Below are 22,752 nucleotides of genomic sequence, written 5' to 3'. Positions count from 1 at the left end.
ACCCCCTCCTGAATTTATCCCCAAGTGCCTCCAACCATCTTAAAAGGTCCAGAGATTCTTTGTGCCCTTCACTCACACACGCACAATTGTGGCTACTGCCTTTTTTTTTTTTTTTTCCTTTCTATTTTTACGTGTCATTTATATTGCATAATCTGGAATCTTGGATTTCCCTCCACACACACACACGCACACTTGCCAGCTCTGACTGGCAAATCATCTGCAGCTCACAAACGGGATCTGTAGTGTGAATGGGTCTATGGCCAGCATGCAAATGCATGCAAAACAAATTAGATATGGAAGAAAGCAGACATCCATTTTCTTTTCCCCATCACAACCCTCTTGGCACTGGGAGCTCACGTGGTGCCCGTGGAGGACCCCTTCGCAAACTGATGCGAGGGCATTAGCGCTGGAGGCAGGCTAATGAGTGGAAGGGGCCGAGCAGCTGGGCAGCTGGAGCAGCTTGGCCTGTCCATCACAAGCCCAACCATGTGGCAGACCTGGGCGCAATTCCTGAGCTGCACTGTAACGCGCGGCGAAACGTGCCAGCAACCCAGATGCTCCTGTTGGAAAAAATTGCTTCACAATTTGGAATCTCTGCTCTTTGATCGCTCTTTGGAGAGGAGGAGGGGAGGCACGATGCGGTCATATGAGTAACACACCTCCCTGCAGTCAGCAGTTGTTAAAACCTATATGTCGTTAATAAGTGACCTTATGTGCTTAACGTTAACTACTGAATGCCAGTGTAAATTGTTCCGGCCCTCCCCAAATCCCACTGTTTCCAGTAGGTGCTGTTTTCCTTCTACTCAGCAGGAAGAATTTAGACTCTTCTCAGCAATTTTTGCTGGAGTTGCTTTTTTGTTAGCCAAAGCTGTTATTATTACACAAGCGCTTTACCCTCTGCCCCCTGCCTTTAACACAGAGCCTGAGAGCTCTGCTGAAGTGAATGTGGAGATATTTTTATTTGGTTTTTTACTCTTCATTTTGGTTGCAGCCAGCTCTGTTTTGGTGCTTGCTCTGGCACACCGGCAGAGGCTTCTCCATGCAGCATGTTGAACGCTTGGTGCTTTTAATATGTAATTTTTCAGTGCTACCCATTAACAAGCTATGCTTTATTAATGAATTAATCAGGCTGTTACACAACCACTGTAGACAGGGTGCCAGAAAGCTGAGTGCCTCTCCCGCCCTCAAATGCATTCAGCTAATATAAATCTCAGCTTTTAGAAATAAAGCCAAATTAGAGTTTTACTCTTGAAAGTAATATATATATATATATATTCCACTTGTGGTTTTAAGTTGTTGAGGTTCTTTTTCCTAAATTGCATTGATCTTGTATTTTCAAATTCAGTGAGTAAATGGACGCCTGTTCATCACATGTGAGCATACCATAATATTTGAAATGCCATAGTATTTGAAATCATGCCAATATGTTTGAAATCATCATTCAGAAGGTTATTTGTCTGCACATGCTACAATTGCGCTCACCATCCCTAATTCCTGGAGCCACGGGTCAGAGCGTAGTCACATGGGAAGCTGTACAGGAGGGAAAGCTGGTTTACAGCCCAGGAGGGCTTGCAGGCTCCGTCTGAAGCGCAAGAGAAGAGCCAGAGACAGAGAACTGAGGAAATAATGAGACAAAGCTGGCTGCAGTGCGAGAGGCTGTGAGCACAGCGCTCCAGAAGCCTGACTATTGTCATGCTTTTCACAGGGATCATTGAAAAGGGAAATTATAAGGAAGAGGTTAATGAAGGTTAATAAGATACATTCCTATATTTCAATTTTGTTATTACTATATTTATCTAGTCCTGCCTCTTCTGTAATGTAGGCAGTGAACCTTACTAAGTGATGTCTGCCTCCGGACAATAAGCCTACTTGACTGGGAGCATCCCTGTTGGTTAGCTAGCTAGCGTGGTTAAAAAAGACCCCGAGTAATGGTGATTCTACCACATCTGAAAGTTATGCCGGCGTTTCATTGCCATCAGGATTACCGGCCTCTGCCTTGTAGCATTTAATCTTGCCATTTAGCTTTTGTGTAGCTTTAGCTTTCTGTCTTTTAATGTCCGTTTCTGCAAGATTTAATCTATCAGAAGACTCTTCCCCATGTAGCAACTTGTAGGCTATGACAAAGTCGTGGAAAAACTTCCCTTGGAAAAAGTAAGTAGATGGAGTTTCATTAGTCATTCACTACAAAGGATGTTTTCCAGACCTGAAATCATTCTTGTAACTCTTTTCTGAACGCTTTCCAATTTTCCAACATCCTTTCTAAACTGTAGACACAAAAACTGGAATCAATACTGTAGTAAGGAGCCTGCTAAAACTGAGTGCTGGGGTAACACATCACCTGAGTCCTGCTCAGAGCTACAGCTAACAGCTCTCACAGCCGCAGCAGTGCCCATCGCTAGCACAGCCTTTTGGGGTTTTCTTGGTAGTCTCAAAACCTTTCTTTTTTGGGGGGGGACCACCTGAATTTTAATTGTGGCCTGCTTTGGTCAGTTCAAGAAATATAATTTTGCTTTCGGGTGTATGTGATTAGGCAAACCTCTTACTATGTAAGCTTTAACAAAATAATTAGCAAGTATATTAGCAATATAATAATCTGACATTTGAGTGATAATTTCAGTTGTTCCTCATTCAGACGTCAGGGCCCCAGCCCGTATTTTGTGTGTACACAGGACTCCTGGTGTTTTCAGCAAGAGCTGGAAGAGCTGTGGGAGTGATCAACAGGGCGCCAGATGGCCACATGTGTTACTTTTCCAGGTTAAATGTCAGCATGTAAATACAACAATTTGATAGGTTTTTTTCAGCAGGCTTCAAAATCAGAAGGCAGCAAATAAAAAGTTGGGGGTTTTAACTCTATAAACAGTTGTTTAGAGTTGCAGCTTGAAATGTAAGGTCTATGCGATTGACTCTTGAAAACATGAAAGTGTGAGGAGAGTTTTAGTTATGATTTCTAAAATACTTTGGTCGTAACTGAAAGGAAAAAAAGAAAATGTTTTGACAGTCAAACTGTAGTTGTAGTAGCAGCAGGAACAAGCACTTTTTAAGAGGTTACTACTACTATTATTGTTACTGTTATTTACAACAATGGAATTGTTTTATCAGAAGTCCGTATTCTTGAGAAATTCCGGTGAAGCAGCTGTAGCACGGCTGATGGCTGCTACAGTTTGCCATGTTTCGCCATTTGTCATGTTTTGATTGCAAGCCAGCTGCGGTGGCAAATTGCTTATTTACTATTAGCTTGGAACAATTTCTTTTAGCTCACTGTGAACACACTGCTTTAGATGTACATTAAACATTAACTGCTGACTTCATGCAAAACACGTGCAAGAAACAAGGTGTAATAGCGATAGGATTTCTTTCTGTTATGCAAAATACGTGACTATAGGGCTGTTTGTGTTACTGTGTGTAAACCTCAGGAGACTTCTCCGCTGATTAATTTACCAAAGCCAACCCGAAGTAATCTTAGACCTGTGTCTTCTCCATACCACAGACTAGCTCAGTATGTGCTATTATCAGCATATTGCCTCAGAATGTTGTACCGCAAATAAGGACTGTAGACACCAAGTAGAATTAATGAGTTGTTGCCTAGTTAAAAATTAAATAGCAGTTACAAATGGCCTGAACTATAGCGAAGGCAGGATTATAAACGTTCCACGCTAACTAGTAAATAAACGTACCTGTAAACTGGCTTTTTTTAAAAGTCTCAAGGTAGGCACAAAGGTATCTGTCAAAATTTTTGTGTTACATTTATGTATCAGCACTAAAAGCAAGCAGAGCTAGACTTGCAAGTGCAACAGCTGCAAAAGTGCATTTCCCAGCTAAAATGCTTGTCTCGGAGCAAGTTAAAAATTCAGGCAATTCTTAGACGTTACACTGCAGTAGCTGATCAGCTGTTTCCACATAAAAAGAAAACCCTGCCCACTTTCTTCTTGGGCACCGAAGATGTCAGCAGAGCTAATGCCTGAATCAACAAATCCAGCTGTGGCTATCCCTAGACTCTGCCCATATCCATATTGGTGCTCTTTTAAGTTGAGGGCTTTTGAAAATGGATTCATGATGACAAAGAGCACAGTGGCAGAACAGCTTCGGTGCCGCGGCAGCCCTGGGGAGGCCGCATTCAGCATGTGACCTGTGCTGTTGCTTTGTAGACAAATTAATCCTGCTGTGCGCAGGACTTGGCTTGGGATATAAATAATTAAAGGTAGCACCGTTCCTCACTTGATCCTGCAAGTCTCAGTCTCTGTTGCTAGATATCAAAGGCAGCTGGATCGTGGTTCAGGCTGCAGAGAAACACTGAAAGAAATCACATACCGCCAGTAGGATTTTATTGGTGCGGCAGGCAGGGCTCCGCGCGCAGCCCAGGGGAGGCCGCTGAGTTGCATCATACAGCTCCTGAAGTCAAGTATTTTGCTGAACCAGGACCATACGGCTTGTCAGAATCTTGTTGGTGATCGATTCCCGTGTTGCTCAGCTGTCGCCCTGTCCCGTGAGGATTTCATTGCTGTAAGAAATGAAAAGGAGAAAGTGAACTATGGTCCCTCGGGAGCAGGATTTGAGGCCACAGGGCAGGTTCCCTCCAGAGGAGCCGGCTCTGGAGCAAGGCTTCTCGCAGGTGCTCACTCCCCTTGCTCCAGGGACATCGTCAGCTATCTGCCAGACAAGAACGTCACCTGTAGCCCAGGGAAATACTGGGTTGTCTTCTGTTTTGTAAAGTTTGAAGGAATTGCCACTTCCCTAAGGTTTTTACTGCAACAATTAGGCAGGTACTTTCCTGACAGGCTTTTTCCACTGTCGCTGAAAAGAACGGTGAGCTAATTATAGCTTGTGCTACTGACATTGTCAAATGAAAAATAAAATCTTCAGCATCTATTACTTTTTCCCAACAGGCTGACTTAAACTGCAACATTCAAGATGATACAGGAGCATTTTATGGAGTCACTAGTCAGTACGAGAGCTCAGAAAACATGACAATCACCTGTTCCACCAAAGTCTGCTCATTTGGAAAGCAAGTAGTAGAAAAAGTAGAGGTGGGTGTTGTGATAGGATGTGTGGGATGATGCTCTGGTTCCCTTTCATGTTACTTAGGCTTTTCTCTCCCTCTCGTCTTTACTTTGCTCTTGTCTGGCTTTTCCGTCCTTCCTCTAAGCCTTCCTGAAGGAGTATTTTCCCTCCCAGCAGTGTTTGGGTCCATTTTAAATCACGGTGTGCATGGTGACACTACAGTTCCCTGCTCTTTGCAGACCCCCCGCTACCCCACCTGTGGCACCCTTTGGTGGGGAGCCTACAGCTGACGCTGGTGCCGCCTCCTCCATCACCTGGCAGAAAAGAGCTGAAGCAAAAAATGCTTTGGCTCCCATTTCCAACCACCTGGCCAGCCATGTAGCCTGTTTGGAACCACACTACAGTGCCAAGCTACTCTCTGTCATCTAGATTTTTAAACATTTTATAGCAATGGATGGTGTGCTACGCTTCATCTATCCCCATGCTTATTTTATCTTTACGCAAAGGCCAGCGTGCTTTCTCCAGTCACCAGCAGCTTTTGGATACAAAGTTGTGTATTGTTTTAACACACAAGGGCTGTGACTTATTTTTCACCTTTTCTTTTCAAAGCACAGGGTTGTATGGCATGCTCAGGTAGCTGGTTGGCCTTTTGTACAATGGTATGGCAGCTATTTAACTTGTCTTCGGTGTCCTAAGCCCTACGCCCACATCTTTTACCTGCAGTACAGTTTCTGTATGGGAATTTTAGCCTAGAGCTGCAGGCTGAGCCCTTTATGGATGTCCTGCTCACTGTTTGTGTTCTTCTTATACTAAATATGTTTTCTGTGCATAGTGACCATAAAATTTTTTTCCATAATTTCCATTTTTTCAAGCTGAGAGAAAGCTAAAAAAAAAAACCCCACAAGCTGCTGAGAAGCTCATCTGAGCAATTGGTAGCTGGGCAGCAGGAGTCCAAAGTCACAGCCTTACCCTCCTTCAGCCCCTCTGAGACCCTGCAATCTAAATCAGGCCGGGTTTCTTCCAGCTGCAGTCTTGCATCTTTCTGTAATTCATAAATTGCCTGTTAAATCATGCAATAATGTAGCTATGTTTACGTGTGTATTTATGCATAAACATACAAGCTTATTTTTGCTGTTTCCTTTGCAGACAGTTGCCCTGAAATGATGTACAATCATCTTACCACAAAGCTTTCAGCTTAAGTCACTTTTACTTGACTTGGACTTACCTTTATGTAATCCTCATTTGTTCAGTTTTTTTAATTCATAAGTTAGTGAACAAGTAATGATACTATAACTTAATAATTAAGGATCCTTGAATATTTAGCAAGGCACTGCATAGCTCAGGCAGGGAGTTAGCAAGTAGGCCTGCCTGTGTGTCTGAGAGCCACTTTCTCTTTTTTCTGTCTACACAAAGAAAGAAAAAAACCCCCAGATTTATTATTCACTTTTTTGCTATTTTTGAATTGTAAATGCTCTTTTTTTTTTATTTTTATTAGACTGAATATGCAAGGTTTGAGAACGGCCGATTCGTGTACAGAATAAATCGCTCTCCAATGTGTGAATATATGATCAACTTCATACACAAGCTGAAGCATTTACCAGAGAAATACATGATGAACAGCGTGTTGGAAAATTTTACAATTTTATTGGTATGGACTCACTTTTTATTTTTGCATTTCTAAAATACTCTCAGGCTTTGTATGGCTTGCTTAACTTGCAATATTTAGAAGCAGTTTCAGAGTCCTTTAGTCACGTTGCTTACTAAATAAATCACCTCACTGACTTCAGAGTAATACTCTTGGAATTGTGCACTACAGGCGCTAAGGATGAAAAGGCTAAGCTGGCTGAGAACATGAACAAACGTCTTTGTTACTCTCCAGAAATTCAGCTTACTTCTCTCTTTTTTTCATACAAGTCTCTATTTGGTGTTTGTCGAGAGCCTGAGGCAGTAACTTTGAACCATCCCATTCATCTAATGTGTTCTTACTGAGATGTCAGTTACAATACTGCAGATGTCAGTGGTGTTAATTAGTTCTTGGGCCAGGAAAGCATGCTGTAATGGTGACGCCCCACAGGTGATATAAAGCATGAAGAATGGTGCACATGGTGGCCTTTAAGCCAGTTTCATCCAGTTGCCCAACTTGTTTTCACTGGGGCTTTGCGGTGACACCTCAGCCAAGCCTGTGGAGCCGTGCGCTGCTGCCGCCGTAGGATTCGGGCAGGCCCAAGGGGTGGTGGCGTGGGGAAGAGGCAGGGCCACCAGCACAGAGCCACGCGCTCCCTGCTCAGCTGCCGCTCGGCCAGCCAGCACAAGGTGACAGGGGCGCGCCGGTTTCTCTCTGCGGCAGCGGGCTCAGGCTGGGGAAGGCTGAGCCCGGACCACGCGATGGAGGCTCCTGGCCGAGCAGCCGCGGTGGGCGGCGGGCTGCATCCTGGTGCCCTCCGCGGGGAGCCTGCGCCCGCAGCTCAGCCCCAGAGCGCAGCGTGTGAGCGTGGTGGTCGCGGAGAGCATTTACATTGCCAACGAGAGGGCACGCAGACACGCATCCCAAATGGCCACTTCTAAAGGTTGTCCAAATTAAGCCAGTTATTTCTTGCTTTGGCCCTGGTGTTTCCACGTTTGTAATATATTGTTTAACTCTTCCTTCCCCTGAAACAGGTTGTAACAAACAGGGATACGCAAGAAACCCTGCTCTGCATGGCTTGTGTATTTGAAGTGTCGAACAGCGAACATGGAGCACAGCATCATATCTACAGGCTTGTAAAGGACTGAGCAGTTATTTATATATACACTTCATTTCACTTCTTTATCAAAACACAGACTGTAAACCTCAACACTAAGTGGCAGTGCCTCTGGCCCAACTTTCACCCACATTTTTCTAAATCCTGTTTTAGTGAAGTCATTTTTAATGTGTTCATATATAATTGTAGCTGTGAAATTCTGGTACAGTTGTAAAAATTATTTCTAAAACTAAGTGTTCTTCAAATTTGTAAACCACAGTTCTTTGGGAAGACTGTATTTAAGAACCTAACGCCTCTGTCTGTGGAGGCCTATTTTTAATTCTGATAGAAAAATGTATGACAGAGCATTTGCCATGGGGAAAAACTGACAGCATTTATAAGAATTTATTTTGGGTTTTTTTCCAACATGAAATACTTGTTTTACAATGCAAGTGAAATTGAAATGAATCTTTAGCTATAACTGTAAATGAGTACACAAAGTTAATAATCTTTATAGAATTATCTTTGTAACTAATTAGGGTGGAAGATATGGACGAATGTAATTCACTAAATTATTTTTTAAAATGAAACGTTTTTCTGTTTGAAACCAAATGAAAAATATAGCCTTAAGAAATGCCTGATAGAAACAGACAGGTCCTAAAATTAGGCAAATTTTGTATTTTTTTCTCAACGCTAAAACTAATCTTCTAATCCATTAAACTTTCAAACAGGTATTGCAGAGAAAGAAAACATCATCCCTTATCCCTAACATATCTAGTGTATTTTAAAAGAGTATAAAGTTGTATTGTACTAATATGAAAATTTGATTATTTAATGAAAAAGATGGCTCATTTTGCAATAAGTAGGTAAATACTGAAGATTTAGACTTGCATTATATGTAGTCTTGTGTGTGCAGTTATATTTTATATGGACAACTATGTTTTCTAGTAAGTTGAGCGAAAAACTTGCAACTCTGAAATTAACAGATGAATGGAAACAACTGACATTGCGACAGCATCGAGTAATTCGTAAACTGAAAGCAAAACACTAATGTGGTTGAAAGAAGAACACGTACACACCTGAAAGGATCAGCAGCTTTAATATCTATGAGACGCTAGAAAATCAGAACCACCATCAGGCAAAGAAGATTGGAAAGTGGAGATATTTTTTTTCTCCTTTTCCTCTTTATCATGGTGCTCTTACACCTCTCCCAGTTGTCTCTCCAGTTCTGACTGGCAAAGACCTTACACGAAACAGACACGTACGTACCACGTGGGGTCTGATGTCGTTTTGCATCTGGATGTGGTAGTATATTCATCCTTCTAATATATTCAGGGACGACTCCAGGAAGTGAAGTACAGCTGGAGACATTTTAATGCCGTAAGGATTCGAACCATGGATGTGGGTGTGAGCGACTGAGGTACGCACGTGTGAGAGAAATAGTCTCATTCCTCCTGGCTACACCAGAGAGTGTCGCTCAGTTTCTTTCCTTCTGCTGCACCCCAGCACTGCCCCTCAGTTGCCCGAGCAGCAGTTGTTTCAGCAATTGCTGGGCCAGCAGCGGGTTCTCATGCAAAACGCTTGTCTGAAAGGCTGAGGGCTGCCCGGCCAAGCACAAGCCACCTTAAGGATCAGCCACGAGGTATGAGCAGAGAGCGTTCTTGGGAAGGTCTTTGGCAGTCCTGAGTCAAAGTTAACAGTTAGCAGGTCCCTCCTCCCGGCCCTTGACCCGGAAGCGCCCATGCACAATTTAAGTCTAGAATTTACTCCCAGGCACAGCGCTCTAGTCTTCAAAAAAGCCAGTCTTATTTTTTTATATTCTGTATCTGCGTAACACTTTGTTAGAATTGCCCATTGCGGAGTTATCTAGAACAGAATTCGCCTAGGTAAGGTAGCGGGTCGCTGTACACCTGCGTCAGACCGCGGTCACACTTAGCACTGGTGAGGACCCGGGTTAGGGGACAATACCAACATCACCCAGGTGAAGGGTGGCTGCTTAAACTCCTTAGTTTGCCTCTGATCTAACCCTAGTAGGCGGATAATTGCTGTGATGTCTAGCTGTTACCGGCTCGTGGATGTTAGGGCTGATGATCTTTTGGTTTATATTCCGTTGAACTGAACTGAGAAATATGTCCATGGTAAGGTCTCTTTTAACACTCATTTTTAACACTAACAATCACATCAGGAAAAGCACTGCATTGTAACAGCCTAATGGTAGCCCTTTGTTCTAAGCACTTGGTGTTACAAGTCAAAAACTACTTTTTTTGTTCTAAAGTTGTCTTTTATTTAGGGTTTGAATTGTGGTTTTGGTGATTTTTTTTTTTTTTTTTTTTTAAATAACAAGCAAACTCTTTGAGGCATATAAAGTATGTAAGTCAATTTGCAAGACCAGGTACAGGTTTTTTTAATAGAATCTGGCACACTACATATGCCATAACTATAGGGTATAAAAAGTCACAATGTTTATTGGTGTTCACATATGTAATATTAGGGAAACTACTTCCATCGTCTTTTCTTTACACTTCTGTAAATGAATCCATACCCTGTATATGTTAATTCTTAAAAGCCTTAATCCTTCAACTGTTCGGTGTGGGGTGTGTAGTCCAACAGGCTGCCTGTAAACTGTGAGCTCTTTTGTAAGCTGGAAGTACTTATCTTGTTACTGTTACTTTTTTGTAGGAACCTTTTAATTGAGAGCTGCCAAAGCATTACAATATGCAGTGCCTTAGCATTACATTAGAAGTACCTTTAGCCTCTTAACATAAATTTTATATATTGTTTTATTAATTGGTTCCATTTTTAAAAATACCTGTATTTTCTCCCACAGAACCCGTTTTTGACTGCTTGATCTAAACCAACCTTCCGTACAAGTCAGTCCCACGAGTGCGCAGTTAAATGCCTATACCAAAAGGAAAGGTTACAGATTCTTAGCTCTCCGTGAAAAGTGAATTGTATTACTAAATGCTGCCTTTTTAAATTTCATGACCAAATAATTAATTGTGACTCTTCTGCACTCTAGCATGAAAGTGCCTTTGGTTTGAAATTCCAGCTTAGAAAAGTGCTGCCATAATAATGACAATTTGTAGAGAGACCAAAAATATTTAGTTATCACCGTAATGCCTTTGGTTTATTGGAATAAGTTGAATCTACAGGCCTCCATTCACAAAAGAGCACCATTTATAGCAAAGTAATTTTGCTAATGATCAACCTGCTGAAGAATAATCTACTGTTTTGCCATTTCTGACAGCATTGCAAACCAGCAACTGATTAGTCTGTGATACAAAAATGAAAATTATTCACATTTATATTCTCTTCATCCAGTTGTGCATCTGCATAATGAGAGAACCATATACTGCAGAATTTCAGACAGTGGACAAATGTGACTTTATTGTTCTCCTCAATAATATTTTGGTATCTGCGAAGATTTTTTATTTAGACAGAAGATTTTGTTTACAAAGTTGTGCGTGCTGAAAGTCAGATGCCTAAAACATGGGGAACAGAGAATAGCTAGGGTAAATGCAATTGTGTGTTATTAAGCATTGAAATGTTGAGTGTGAGGGTTGTGGATGAAGGTGCTGTTAGAGAAACTCTGGCCAGCACGATTCAAAACACAGGGTTGTTTTGTTTTGGTTTTCTCCCAGATGATTTCTTGGAAAAAATAAAAAAAGCTCCTCTTGATAATGCATCTGTATTTGATACCTTCTGTGAACGGGGGCCATACTGTACACGATAACTAAAATTGATGGGAAGAGGAGCAAGATTTTAAGAAAACAATGTTAGAACAAATATCAGCAAAACCAAAAGCTGTCAGAGGGATTATATAGTTGTGAATACAATTTTAACTTGATTTTTAAAGTATTTGATGAAAACTAAGATGAACTTTTTATATATAGAAATATTGTGACACTGTGTGGTAAATATTGTGATAATTCAAGTTCCCCGTCTCTAAAATATTATTTTTGTTATTCCTTCGAGGTCTAAATCTCACTTACCTCTCTAAGACAAGTAATCCTGTTGAACTCAATGAGACTGAGGTAGGGCAAAGACACTTTCGCCCCACAGGTAGAGCATATATTTTCAGTTATTACCAAACGTTTCAGCTGTACTAGTCAACATTTGTGATCAACTACACTTCTGTCTCATTAAAATAAGCATAATGGTACCATCCGGGGCTGTTAAAAATTACTGCTAACAAATGTAGTTGTACTTACTTGAATTCCAAAATGATTTTATTTAGGTACTGCACCACTATTTTGAAGGAATTGCAGATAACACGCCTGTTTCTCACTTTCCCTTTCTACCGCAGCTACAGCTTGTTAAGTTTGGCAGTAGCTTCTTCCGTTAAAACCTCCACGGTATAGGCTATTTGAAATAATGAAGGGTGTACATTAATGTTGAATGTAAGTAACTGGCCAGTTCAAGGCAGATAACAACATCTGATGTACTAATCCATAGCTATTTATTTTTCCACTGCAAGTCCTAGGGCACACTTGCTTTCCCAAGCAGTTGCCCTTACACTCTTCCTGGATTACTCAATCAGTCATACTGAGAAACCTTTCGACTACCCTTTACTCGACCCGTACGGATACACGTGCCCGCTCACACAGCGGATGTGTATAACAGGGTCTGGGTTTGTACTTTTCTCAGGATGATCTCTTTTTCCCCCTCTTATCTTTCATAACGAGATCTTTAGCCCCCTAAAAAACACTGAGGCTGGATAAGTCAAAGTACAAGAAATACTTTGGACATCTTCACCTTTTAACTTTTCAGGTCATTCTTGCTGAGATCATGTAATTAGTTTTAGTGTGTAAATTAAATCTTAAATGCACTCAGTTGACTAAAAGGAGATGGATCCCTGTTACCTCCTTACAGAATATGTGTTTTTGTTTTCGTTTTGTTTTGTTTTATGGGCCTCTGATTCAGGCTCATGACTGCAGACAAAAAATACAATATGTGCCTGAAAAAAAAAAAAAAAAAAAAAGACAAAAGAATTTTATAACATTGAAAACCTGAATAGCCTTTAATTCTTCAGTACATTTTATGTAAAACAGGTTGGGTTTTTGTTTTGTTTTGGGGTTTTTTTGCCATGTGCATTTGTTCACATTTGTAAATGACTTAATGGAATTCTCACTTTATGTTTATTTGTGTAATGTGTATAAAATGGGTTTGTGACTTAAGCATATTCATATATGGTCAGTGGTTACTTTAATATTGTACTGCTGCTGGTAACTTTTGATGTAGAACTTGCCTTTTGATGATAAAGTACCTCTAGGTTAGACAGTGAGGGAAGGCTCTTTGAAAAAAAGTGAATGTTCTCCAATGTTTTCTTAACATATTTGCAGAAGCTTTCAAAAGGAGTTTCAGTCAAACCTCTTGGCAGTACAGTATTCTTGTATTTGTTATTGTCTGTGTGTAGGTACTGGTACCTTTTTTTGTTTAAAATGTTTTAAGTGTTGGCTTTAAAGTGAATTTATCTTTAGTATGATAGTAATATGAAAATTATAGGTTTTGTGTGCAGAGAATTTTTTTATAAAGTGCTTTGTAAAAAAAAAAAAACGTATTCTAGCTTTCGCGGTACATATGTGTGATAACTTTAATATCCATGACAGTTAAGTGCAATTATTTCATCACTCTAAAAATGCTATTTTTGTGTCGGTTACTGCAGGTGTTTTCATGTCTTTGCAAAGTGACACATTTTGATGCCTTCTTGATAAAGTGGTAGAATTTTTGTAGCTTTCTAGAAACTTTGTATTCATACAGTATCGATTGAAAATAAAGAAAATGAAAGTGTTTTGTGCATTTATCTTAATCTCTTCCATCAATCTCTTTTTAATGTTGGGTGCAACTTTCAAAAGCATTTTCCAAAGTAGCACAAGGCCGGCCTTGCAGCAATACCCTGCACCTACCTGAAGGTGCAGTGGACATCTGGCGGGACGTAGAAAACCTCTAGGGCTGGCACTCAAGGCTGGCACACCTGGAAACCACGTTCAACAGCGAGTCCATATGCACTATCACCAAGAAAGATGCCTACCTCTAGTTTGTGCGTCTTCCTAAAGAAACAGTGGTGGATTTTTTTTGAAACATCATTTAAACCATACTGTTTTAATGGGAAAAGCCACCCATCCCCCTTTATTCCAGAAGCATGAATGACCTAATCAAAACTGTACTTAATAAATGGCATCATATACATCACTGACTTGGCAACTAGAACTGACTGAGGAACACGTTAGTTGTCTGAGGCTGAGGTGTTTCTTCCAGAAGGAAACTGAGCTCTGCGGGAACGGAGGTCCTAAGAAATGTAACATTTTTCAAGAGATTTCTTGTTTTTCTTAAACCACTTGCCCCTCAGCTAGCAGCTGTACCTAGTATGATGAGAGGACGAAACAGGATCAGCTTGCCTGCCGCATTCATTAAGCGAAACCACCTAGCCAGGGACGGGGAAAAGAAAGTAAAGAAAAAGAGAATAAGAGCGATATCCTGGATCAACTGAAATCAATGGAAACATGACCAGGACTTGGCAGAGGAAAAAAAAAAAGGTACATCTGGCTCATCTTCTGCTTCAAAAGGGGAGCAGTGGCTTTTGAATAAACCACATGGCCCTCTCACACCCCCCAATTCTCCTTTTGGGTGGCAGATGTTCCACTGCCATTTTTAAAATGCCAGCAGAGCACCCCCCATGTGGAAGATGAATGGGTTGAGAACAAGGCACAGATATGGTCTGTTTTGACCGTTTTCTTTTCTTTGTTCCCCATTAAGTATACAGCTCTGGCCCTTTGAAGTGGGTTAGCTGTTTCAGAAGCAACCTGCTTCTTAATTAAGGTTCTGCTTCTTGATTAATTCAGGTTAAAAACCATAAAATTTCCACCTTTGGGGAAAAACGTCACACCGCATTTCAGGCTGGGAGTCCCCATGTAACATCACACCATTAGTTTATTAATGAGCTGCCTTCAGCAGAAGCAACAGCCTCTCCCTGACTAAGCACACTGGTTTACACGAACACAGCAGCACGGGCAGGGAACAAAGAAGACAGACCAGTTACTCCGTGCCATTTTGTGTGAAGCGTGGAATGATGAGCTCTACGTGATCCATGGATTTTTCTGTGAACTTTTTCCCCCAAAAAAATACTGGTTTGAAGATACAGCCTATCTGACACAAATGCAGAAGACATGTAATGCTCGCAAACCCGAGAGTAAAAGGAGGGTTCGGAGCTGAGCAGTGTGTTAGCAGATGCCTATAGTTTGACACGCAGCTGTAGCTGTTCATCCCAACCCTGACCTTTTGCAGCCTTACTATTGTTATCTGGGGCCCTTTCTGCAGAAACAGCTGAACGATCTGTTACGCCAAACAGCAATAGCTTAGCAATGTTCATGAACAGTTACCTACCTTGTAGAGAGGTGTGACACTGAAGTGGTTAATGGCTGTAAATTGTTACATGATTGCTGCAGTTTTGTGAGAGCTAGAGCTGTGCTGGAGACACTAGAAACTTGGTAAAGGTAGAGGGGCTGTACTAGGAGTGGAGGGAAGAAGAAATTGTAGAAACCTGGAATGCAAGTGACTGAAAAAAATGAGCAGCAGGGTGTTGCTTTTCAAAGAAAATGAAGAGCTGATGACAGGAGAAAATAGGAAGAAAGGAGGAAAAGGATCATTTGAAGACCAACAACAACATCCACCAGTAGAAGGAGGGAGAAGTAAAATAAGAAAAAGGCTACAACAAAACAAACATTCAGCTTTCAAGTCAGTGAAAAAAATGGTTTGGTGTTGGGGTATTTTTCCTACTGCATTGTTTCATATAACCCTTTCCAGTTTGGGGACATGCCCTTCTCTAAGCTTAAGGAAAGGGCTGCTGTAGACCTCTGTTCTTGTGTGCCTCACTGTCCTGGAGTATCAATAAAGCCCAAAAGATCTCAGCAGAAAGGCACCCTGTAGCCTCCTTGATAGGTGAAGAGCTGTCAGCTTGGTTTTGTTGGAAAATTGCGGGGAGGGGGGGGGGGGGGGGGGGAGGGGTACAGGGAGAGCCAGGAGAGTACCTGAAAGTCAGCTGAGCAAAAACACTTGACTGCAAGTGACTGGTCTCAATTTACCCAGCAAAAACACTTGACTGCAAGTGACTGGTCTCAATTTACCCAGCACTGGTGATTTCTCAAGCCACTTTCCTTCCATAGATGTGTGGGTTAGGGTGCATGTGCAGAGTCAGAGTCCATTATAGGTTTAGACTGATGAATTTTAAAATCGTTTCTTTCCATGCCCCTCACTCTGTCCTAGAGGTGAGAGCATGAACAGGTAACCTCGATGTTATTAAATAGGAGCAGAATGCCAAGAAAAAAAAAAAAAAGCTTGTTGTGAGTGTGCTTCAAACATCTTTATCAGCTGTGCGAGATGTCCACAGACAGGGAGCAGTCTCGGAGCCTTTGGCATTATAGCTTTTCTCTAACTCCAGTAAATTCAATGTCCCACTAAGGATGCTGGTTGGGGCCATCAGAGCAAATGGTGCAGAGCCGTGATTAATATGTACATGTCCCTTTTCGTTTTCGTTCCTCTTATTTATACAGCTCGAAGAGGGGATTCGTTCAGTACTCTCACTTACCTTGCAATGCACCGTAATGCTTTGCTTTCTGGACCTCCAGCAAAGACAGAATATGGCAGCAGCTTCCAGACTTACTCTGTCTGAACAGAGCACTGAGCTGTATGTGCAGCTGCCTTTGCAAGTGGATTAACAAACTACAGACTGATTATTCTTTTTCTCCTGCCCCAAGCATGTAAAGTTATTAGCTATATTTAAAGACACGTCTCAATTATTTTTTTTTTGTTGGCAGAGCCCAAAGAATAAGGGTTTTTTCCAGACTTTTAAACATTCCTTTCTGCTAAGATCGTATGTTCTCTATAGTGTTATCAGAGAATTTACTTTTTTCCAAGATACTTGTCTTTTCTTATCCTTTCACCTGTGATGCTGAACTTCCTAGTGAGCATTATACTTGGCAAAAAGTACAAGATCAGCATGCAGGTTATAACCGTTCCCTTCAGTACGCTATGAGAACACTTCCTTTTTGATGCAGCTCTGCATTAATGGAAGGGGATAGAGGGGGAATACTTGTGTCTTCGTGTTGTTTGGCTTTTCTATTAGTTTTAAACTGAACCTACATATGACAAACTCAGGCAGCAAAGTACTAGATTCAACCACGTTGCACACATATTACACCATTCCACAGCACGGACAGTTTGATGGCTTCATTATAAAATATACTTACTGGTTTTACTATGACTATATTGTATTTTCAGTAGGATTTAATGTAAGCTTTATCATCAGAACACCACGATGGGCAGGAACTCGATGGAGCAGTTCACCTCCAGAGTTTACGGCAATAATGTGGGAGACAGAACACTAGTCTCAGCAGGGTTCACGCTCCCCTATCTCCTCCAATGATCTCCTGTTCTGAGGGAGGTGGGTGGTGAGTAATGTTTGGGAGGTGCCCCAAGACTCTACAGCGATAGGCTCTGGATAAGGCAAAGGAGCAGGTAGATGTGGCGCAGTAACAAGCAAACTCCAAAACTTTTGGCTTTCCTGCCCACTTTCACACGTGTCTCGGCCAACAAAAGGACACAATGCCATGTGGGCAGTGAGCTAACACGTGAACGGGGGGTTCTCGAGATCTGACACACACACCCCCACTCCCCATTTTTTCAGAGTTTTTCTCTAACTGCTCCCTTCTCTGAAAGGCGATTACTTGAGAGGCTCACAAATCCTCTTCACTCTGGGTAAGGCACCGCAGGGCATGCAGAGCACTCAGACACAACTATGGCATCAGCTTAGCATTTTTTTCCATGCAAATAAAACATCTTCCCATTAAGAACATCAGTGCTGGAAGCTGTACAAAGGTAACAGCCACTCTGAGAGAGCATGTCTAAGGGCTCAAGAGCCACCGAGAGGAGACAGACAGGGCAGCCACGGGCAGGCAGGCAGGCTGGTGCTCTCCATGTGCCCTGCTCTAGGCCAGCGTGGTTTCTGAGCTCAGGAGGAGGTGGGAAGAGAATTGTCTACCCCTGCAAACTGTAGCGCTAAGAGAATAGGTACAAGCACAGTTGAGAAAGTTAGCTTGAAGGTTCCTGAATACTAACAGAAAGGAAGCATTAGCCATGGGGATTAGCCATGATTAGAAGATGAAGCAGGAGATAGGGTAAAGGCTGTTTCAGAGAACTGCAGAGAAGAAGACTTTTCCACTACCTCTGGTGAGACACATAAAAGAACAGAGACAAAAGTCGGTGGTAATCAACTGGAGGCAGCTGGGAAAGTATTAGAGAAAGAGAAATGAACCCAGAGGACCAGCCTCAGGAAAGTATACGGGGTGCTTATTAATATGAATTAATATGAATATGGCCAGTAACCTGGCAGGGAACCACTGGGTGGTGGAAGGGGAGAAGAACATCAGGCAGTCCCTGAAGCACTGCAAGAACGGGTGCAGAGCTCAGTGTGCTCAGGTGGCTGGATAGCTGCGAGTGACTGCTGTCAGCGTCAGAAGGTACCGCGCAAATTAGACTTTCTTAGGTGTGCCTGTGAGAAGCATGGGAAAGCTGTGGACTCAGCAGTAGACAGATTTACAGATAAGAAAGATCTGGGAGGGGGTGGAGAGTTCAAGATCAGGGCTGCCCACAGGATTCTTGTGATGGAGGCAGATGGGAGGTCGAGGGGAACAAGGAGATAAAAGCCATGGAGATAGAGCCGCACAGTGTGGACCTGTGAAGCGGTCTGTCAGCTCCAGCAACCAGCTCTTCCTTACTAGAAGAGTGTGTGGTGGTAGGAGGCAGCATGGTGTGCTTGTATCTGAGAAACAGGGGGAACAGGGAAGTGGTGAGACTAACTGCTCTCCAAATACGTACTCATGGCTGAAAAAGTACCACGTCATCTGGAGCTTGTTTTCAGCTGCCTGTTGACAAGACAGGCAAGTATTTATACGCAAGAGATGGTCACGATTACAGAGGAGATCTACGGATGCTGATACCCGCACAAAATAATTTAGAAATTTGTGCAGTGTGGATGGTTTGTTACCCTTATACTCACCAAGCAACAGGCATATAACCATGTAATGGGGGATTCCGGTTTCTTTAATGAACAGTAAAAGAGGAATTCTGTATAATATTTAAGCTTTCTGTTCAAAGGTTAAACTCAAAGATGCTGTTCAGCCATTAGAAAAGTAGCTGATGAGCAGCTGGGGCTCTGGGCTCACAGCATGTGCTGGTCAGCTCTGCTGCAAACTAGGAAGTGGCCTCGATGCTGAGAATGTGCACAGCCCCCCATTACATAGAAATGCCAGGCATACAGAGAGACCGTGGTAAGAAGCAAAAAAGCAGAAACTTCTCTGCCAGCAAGTGAACAAAATAGCTTGAAAGTCTGACCAAGATACAACCCAAAACATCTTTAAAAGAAATATTCATTCTTACTCCCTTTCATTTCAAGAGTGTATCTATCCCTACAATAACTGGATTTAAAGCTCCATATGATAACGAAGTTGGGTTTTGTGCTTATACGAAGTACCACTTTGTGATCTAACATCTGACAAAGTGCCTCAGCCAGGAGCCCAGGAGGCTCATGCACGTTCCAAATTTTCTCCTCAGGTTCTCCACCAAAGCGACCCAGATCTTTGGGGATGCCTAAGACAAGGATATGGCCCTAAGACAACAGCCAGATCTTGAAGGATTCTGGTGCTTGCTGCTGTAACACACTTTAAGGTGGAGCATGGGGTGGCAGTGAGTCTCATCAGGCTTTGCTGCAGTCATTTCATGACTGCAGCATGTCTCAATCTGTTTACCTGCAAGTACTAGACATAACCAGGTTAGATAAGACCATTACCACGGTATGTAACCTTTGGACTTTGGCTCGAGGCTTCTACTTTCCCTTCTGGAGAGAGCACGTTGTATTTCACTGTCTATTTTATGTCTTTCTCCTTTATTACAGTTGCGCTCAGTACGCTACACAGATTGATTTTCCTGGAGGCACAAACAAGCAGATAGAATCTAGAGGATGTTTAAATAAAGGGAATCATTGTAAATGGTCTTTGAATTATACATATATATTAAGACAAATAAGAAAGAGACATATAGGACATATAGGTGGTAGTACTAACAAATCTGTCCAGGGTGCTCTGCTTATGTGTACATTCACTGCTAGAATATCCTGGAAAGCAACAGGCTTTTCTGTTCTTCATCTTTCTGGACACACTTGTGATCCCAGCTGGGACACAGGAAATTTTCCACGCTCTCAGGTGAGTGAAGGATGGATCCCTAGATAATATACTGTGCCTAATAGGAAGAGTTTACCCTAAAAGAATACCTAAAAGGCACAGTCTACCTTCTTGACTAACTGAATTTAAGCTGACAGAATATGCGCTTCCACTGTAGCCCCTACTAATTAGCAAAAGAGAAAAGAACTACCAATTTAAAGACACTGGTGACCTGCAGGCAGAGGAGGTCACATGTTTTTTAACAGAAACTTCCTTCCCTTCCCCCTTCTTCCCCCCTCCCATATTCCTGCCAGCCACTGCCCCTCCTTTGCTCTGCTGTAAATCCTGAAGTTTGTCTCCCTTCTACTTTCTGGATCTGCATTCAGAAAGGGCAGCTGCAGCATTCACAATGAATAACTCTGAGCAGCAACTCCTCCTGAGTCTCCTTGGAAGATGGGCTGATGCCTTCCTGCCTAATTAACAGAATATTGAATGGGGCTCTCAGCACAAGGTGAGCAGGGTTTGGTAAGATATTTGGTTTTCTCAGTCTTCTGTAGCACACAGTCTGAATACATAATGTAGAAATTTATCCATCAACATAGATTAGTCACCAAGGTTGGAAAGATTTAATCCACGCGAACAACTACTACCAAAAAACACCTGTTCATCCTCCTCCCCTTTCTCACTATGGTCTGGTTCAGCAACACTGTTTGGTACTTGGGAATAGCTTGTATCTACTACCTCAGCTACATGTATTTTTGGGGAAGTACTAGTGTATACACAACTGTAATACATTGTCCTTTCCATTCTCTTCCGAAGCTCTCCCTGCACCAGCAGCATCCTACCTGTCACTTTCAGCTGCTAAATCAATTAAACATTCAGCTCAGCTGAAGAGAAGGAAGACTGTACCAGTTACCATAACAAAGCGGCTTCTGCTGAGACAGCAAAGTTAACATAAAAAAAAAAAAAAAAAAAAGATCTAATTTTTAGTTCTGTTTCAGGTCAGTTGCTTATTCCTCTGTACTTCTTTGCATCACTTCCAATACAGTAAACCAGGTATTCTCCTGGCTTGGATCCAGATTCTCTATCACCTGGCCTATGTAACACACTATGTCACAAGACACACAAAATAACAGAGGTCCTGTATCTCCTGGAGATCTCTACGTACCTCTAGTGTAGTACAAACAGAAATTTAAAGCAGCAATTTACTTCCAGCCTTGCTTCAAACTACTGTTGAAGGTAGGTCACTGGAAGAGACCGACTTGGATTTTAGTCAGAGTATCGCTGTATCCCTCCAGAGAAGATCAAGGCCAAACACTGCAGAACCTGGCCTTGCAAGAGATGCTCTGTGGCTTTGCCATTCCAGGCATCCAGCTGCGCTGTGACACATTGGCATGATACGGTTTAAAAGCCAAGTAAAGCACCTCAATTGAACTACACAGTTCAAGAGAAATGAAGGCTACTAAGCATATAGAAACCATCTGACTCTCCACAGAAAACGTATTACTCAAAAGGCTTTTGTGCTTACCAAATAATCTGATCTCTGGTTACTGCAAAATGGTTTTCCTTCTCTCTTTGAACTGAATTTCAATGTGTCCCTGCATGAAGAGCATAATGAAGTACATGCCTACGGCAAGTGCTGTTTAAAGCACTGTCCTTTACTCCTAGAGACATTTCCAGGAAACACGAAGCTGCAGTATAAAGCACCTCTGGCTTTATCACAGGCTTCTTCTGCGTCACTTTTTGCTCAGGGGATGACACTTGGCTAGACAGGATTTAGCACAAACACAACCCAGCAGATCTCCCCCTCTCTCAGCCAGCCAGGTGAGCATTGTGCCTCACTGGAAGGCAGACATGACGGGGCCTGTAACCTGAAGGCAGCACACAGCATTTTAGGAGAACTGTGAGGCACAAATCCAAAGATCAACTCCTTCACCTCCCAAAGGTGTGCCTTTGCACAGGCAAAGATAAACACCAGAGACAGATCCCACTGCTGGTGTCAATGCTGTAGAAATATCATTGTCCAAGTTATACCACAAAAGCTGAAGGGGATTTGTATTCCTGTTCAAAAACCCCACCCTCAGGGAAGCGGGACATTTGGAAGTGATTATCAGGCACACAGTTCATTCTTGGCGGCGGGTGACTTGCGCTGGGCATTTCTTCTACAGCCTGAACATAGCCCTACAAGCAAAATATAAAGTAGCATTTTTGTCTCTTTCTGAAGTGCTGGCCAGGAAGGGCCCCTCCTGTTACACACCTTCCAAATTACTGACTGGTTCAATACAGAACGCTTTTGCGGTACGAGGCCACTCAAGACAGGGTGGCAGCAGCATGGGGCAGCTTGGCTAAGGGGCCAGACTCTCATTAGCATCTCTTAGTCAGGCGTGTGAGCTCTCTCTGCCGCTCCACCCCGAGGCCCAGGGACGCATCGCTATTTTTCCAGCTCTGCCTTCACTGAATAACTCAGCTAATAGCATCAGATGAAGTAGTGATTTTCTGATGTTTGGCCAAGCTGTTAACATTGTCATTCTAGCACAGTTTAACAAGTACAGACAGGTCTGGGCATTAGTCGTATTTCCACAGGCAGGGTTTTTTTTCTTTGTCTCTTCGTTTCTTTTCTATCTTATCCATTTTACTGGGGTTCAAAGTCCTCGGTGGAAACAGATGTGTGAATGTTATTACATTGCTAAATCAGGGCTTTTTTCTGACTTTATGCAAATTAGATGTCAAAAGACACTACAGGCAGGACAGCCAACTGTTCTGCATCGAGAAAAGCTGTAATAAGGAATTACAGTCTGGGAACCAAGCACCTCGTCTTAGGG

The 22,752-nt window shown here is 42.4% G+C and overlaps 1 protein-coding gene and 1 long non-coding RNA gene across 12 annotated transcripts in view; one reads left to right on the top strand and one right to left on the bottom strand.

Moving 5' to 3' along the window:
* TEAD1 (TEA domain transcription factor 1) overlaps positions 1 to 13,508 on the top strand; it is a 161,537-nt gene extending 148,029 nt beyond the window's left edge. For all 11 annotated transcript variants that reach the window (XM_056353717.1, XM_056353716.1, XM_056353715.1 and 8 more), the window contains 3 exons: positions 4,884 to 5,024; positions 6,494 to 6,646; positions 7,657 to 13,508. In XM_056353717.1, the coding sequence (XP_056209692.1) occupies positions 4,884 to 5,024; positions 6,494 to 6,646; positions 7,657 to 7,770 (408 nt within the window). In that variant the 3' untranslated portion in view covers positions 7,771 to 13,508. The remainder of the gene's footprint in view (positions 1 to 4,883; positions 5,025 to 6,493; positions 6,647 to 7,656) is intronic.
* The window catches only part of LOC130155881 (uncharacterized), a 151,893-nt gene continuing 132,311 nt past the window's right edge, over positions 3,171 to 22,752 (bottom strand). The window contains exon 4 of the long non-coding RNA XR_008824242.1: positions 3,171 to 4,498. This is a non-coding gene — a long non-coding RNA (uncharacterized LOC130155881). The remainder of the gene's footprint in view (positions 4,499 to 22,752) is intronic.

This window comes from Falco biarmicus, chromosome 10 (genome assembly GCF_023638135.1).
Source record: "Falco biarmicus isolate bFalBia1 chromosome 10, bFalBia1.pri, whole genome shotgun sequence".
In the NCBI taxonomy this organism is placed as follows: Eukaryota; Metazoa; Chordata; class Aves; order Falconiformes; family Falconidae; genus Falco; species Falco biarmicus.
Note: the sequence above shows the minus strand (reverse complement) of the source record. Positions and strands in the feature narration are given on the sequence as shown.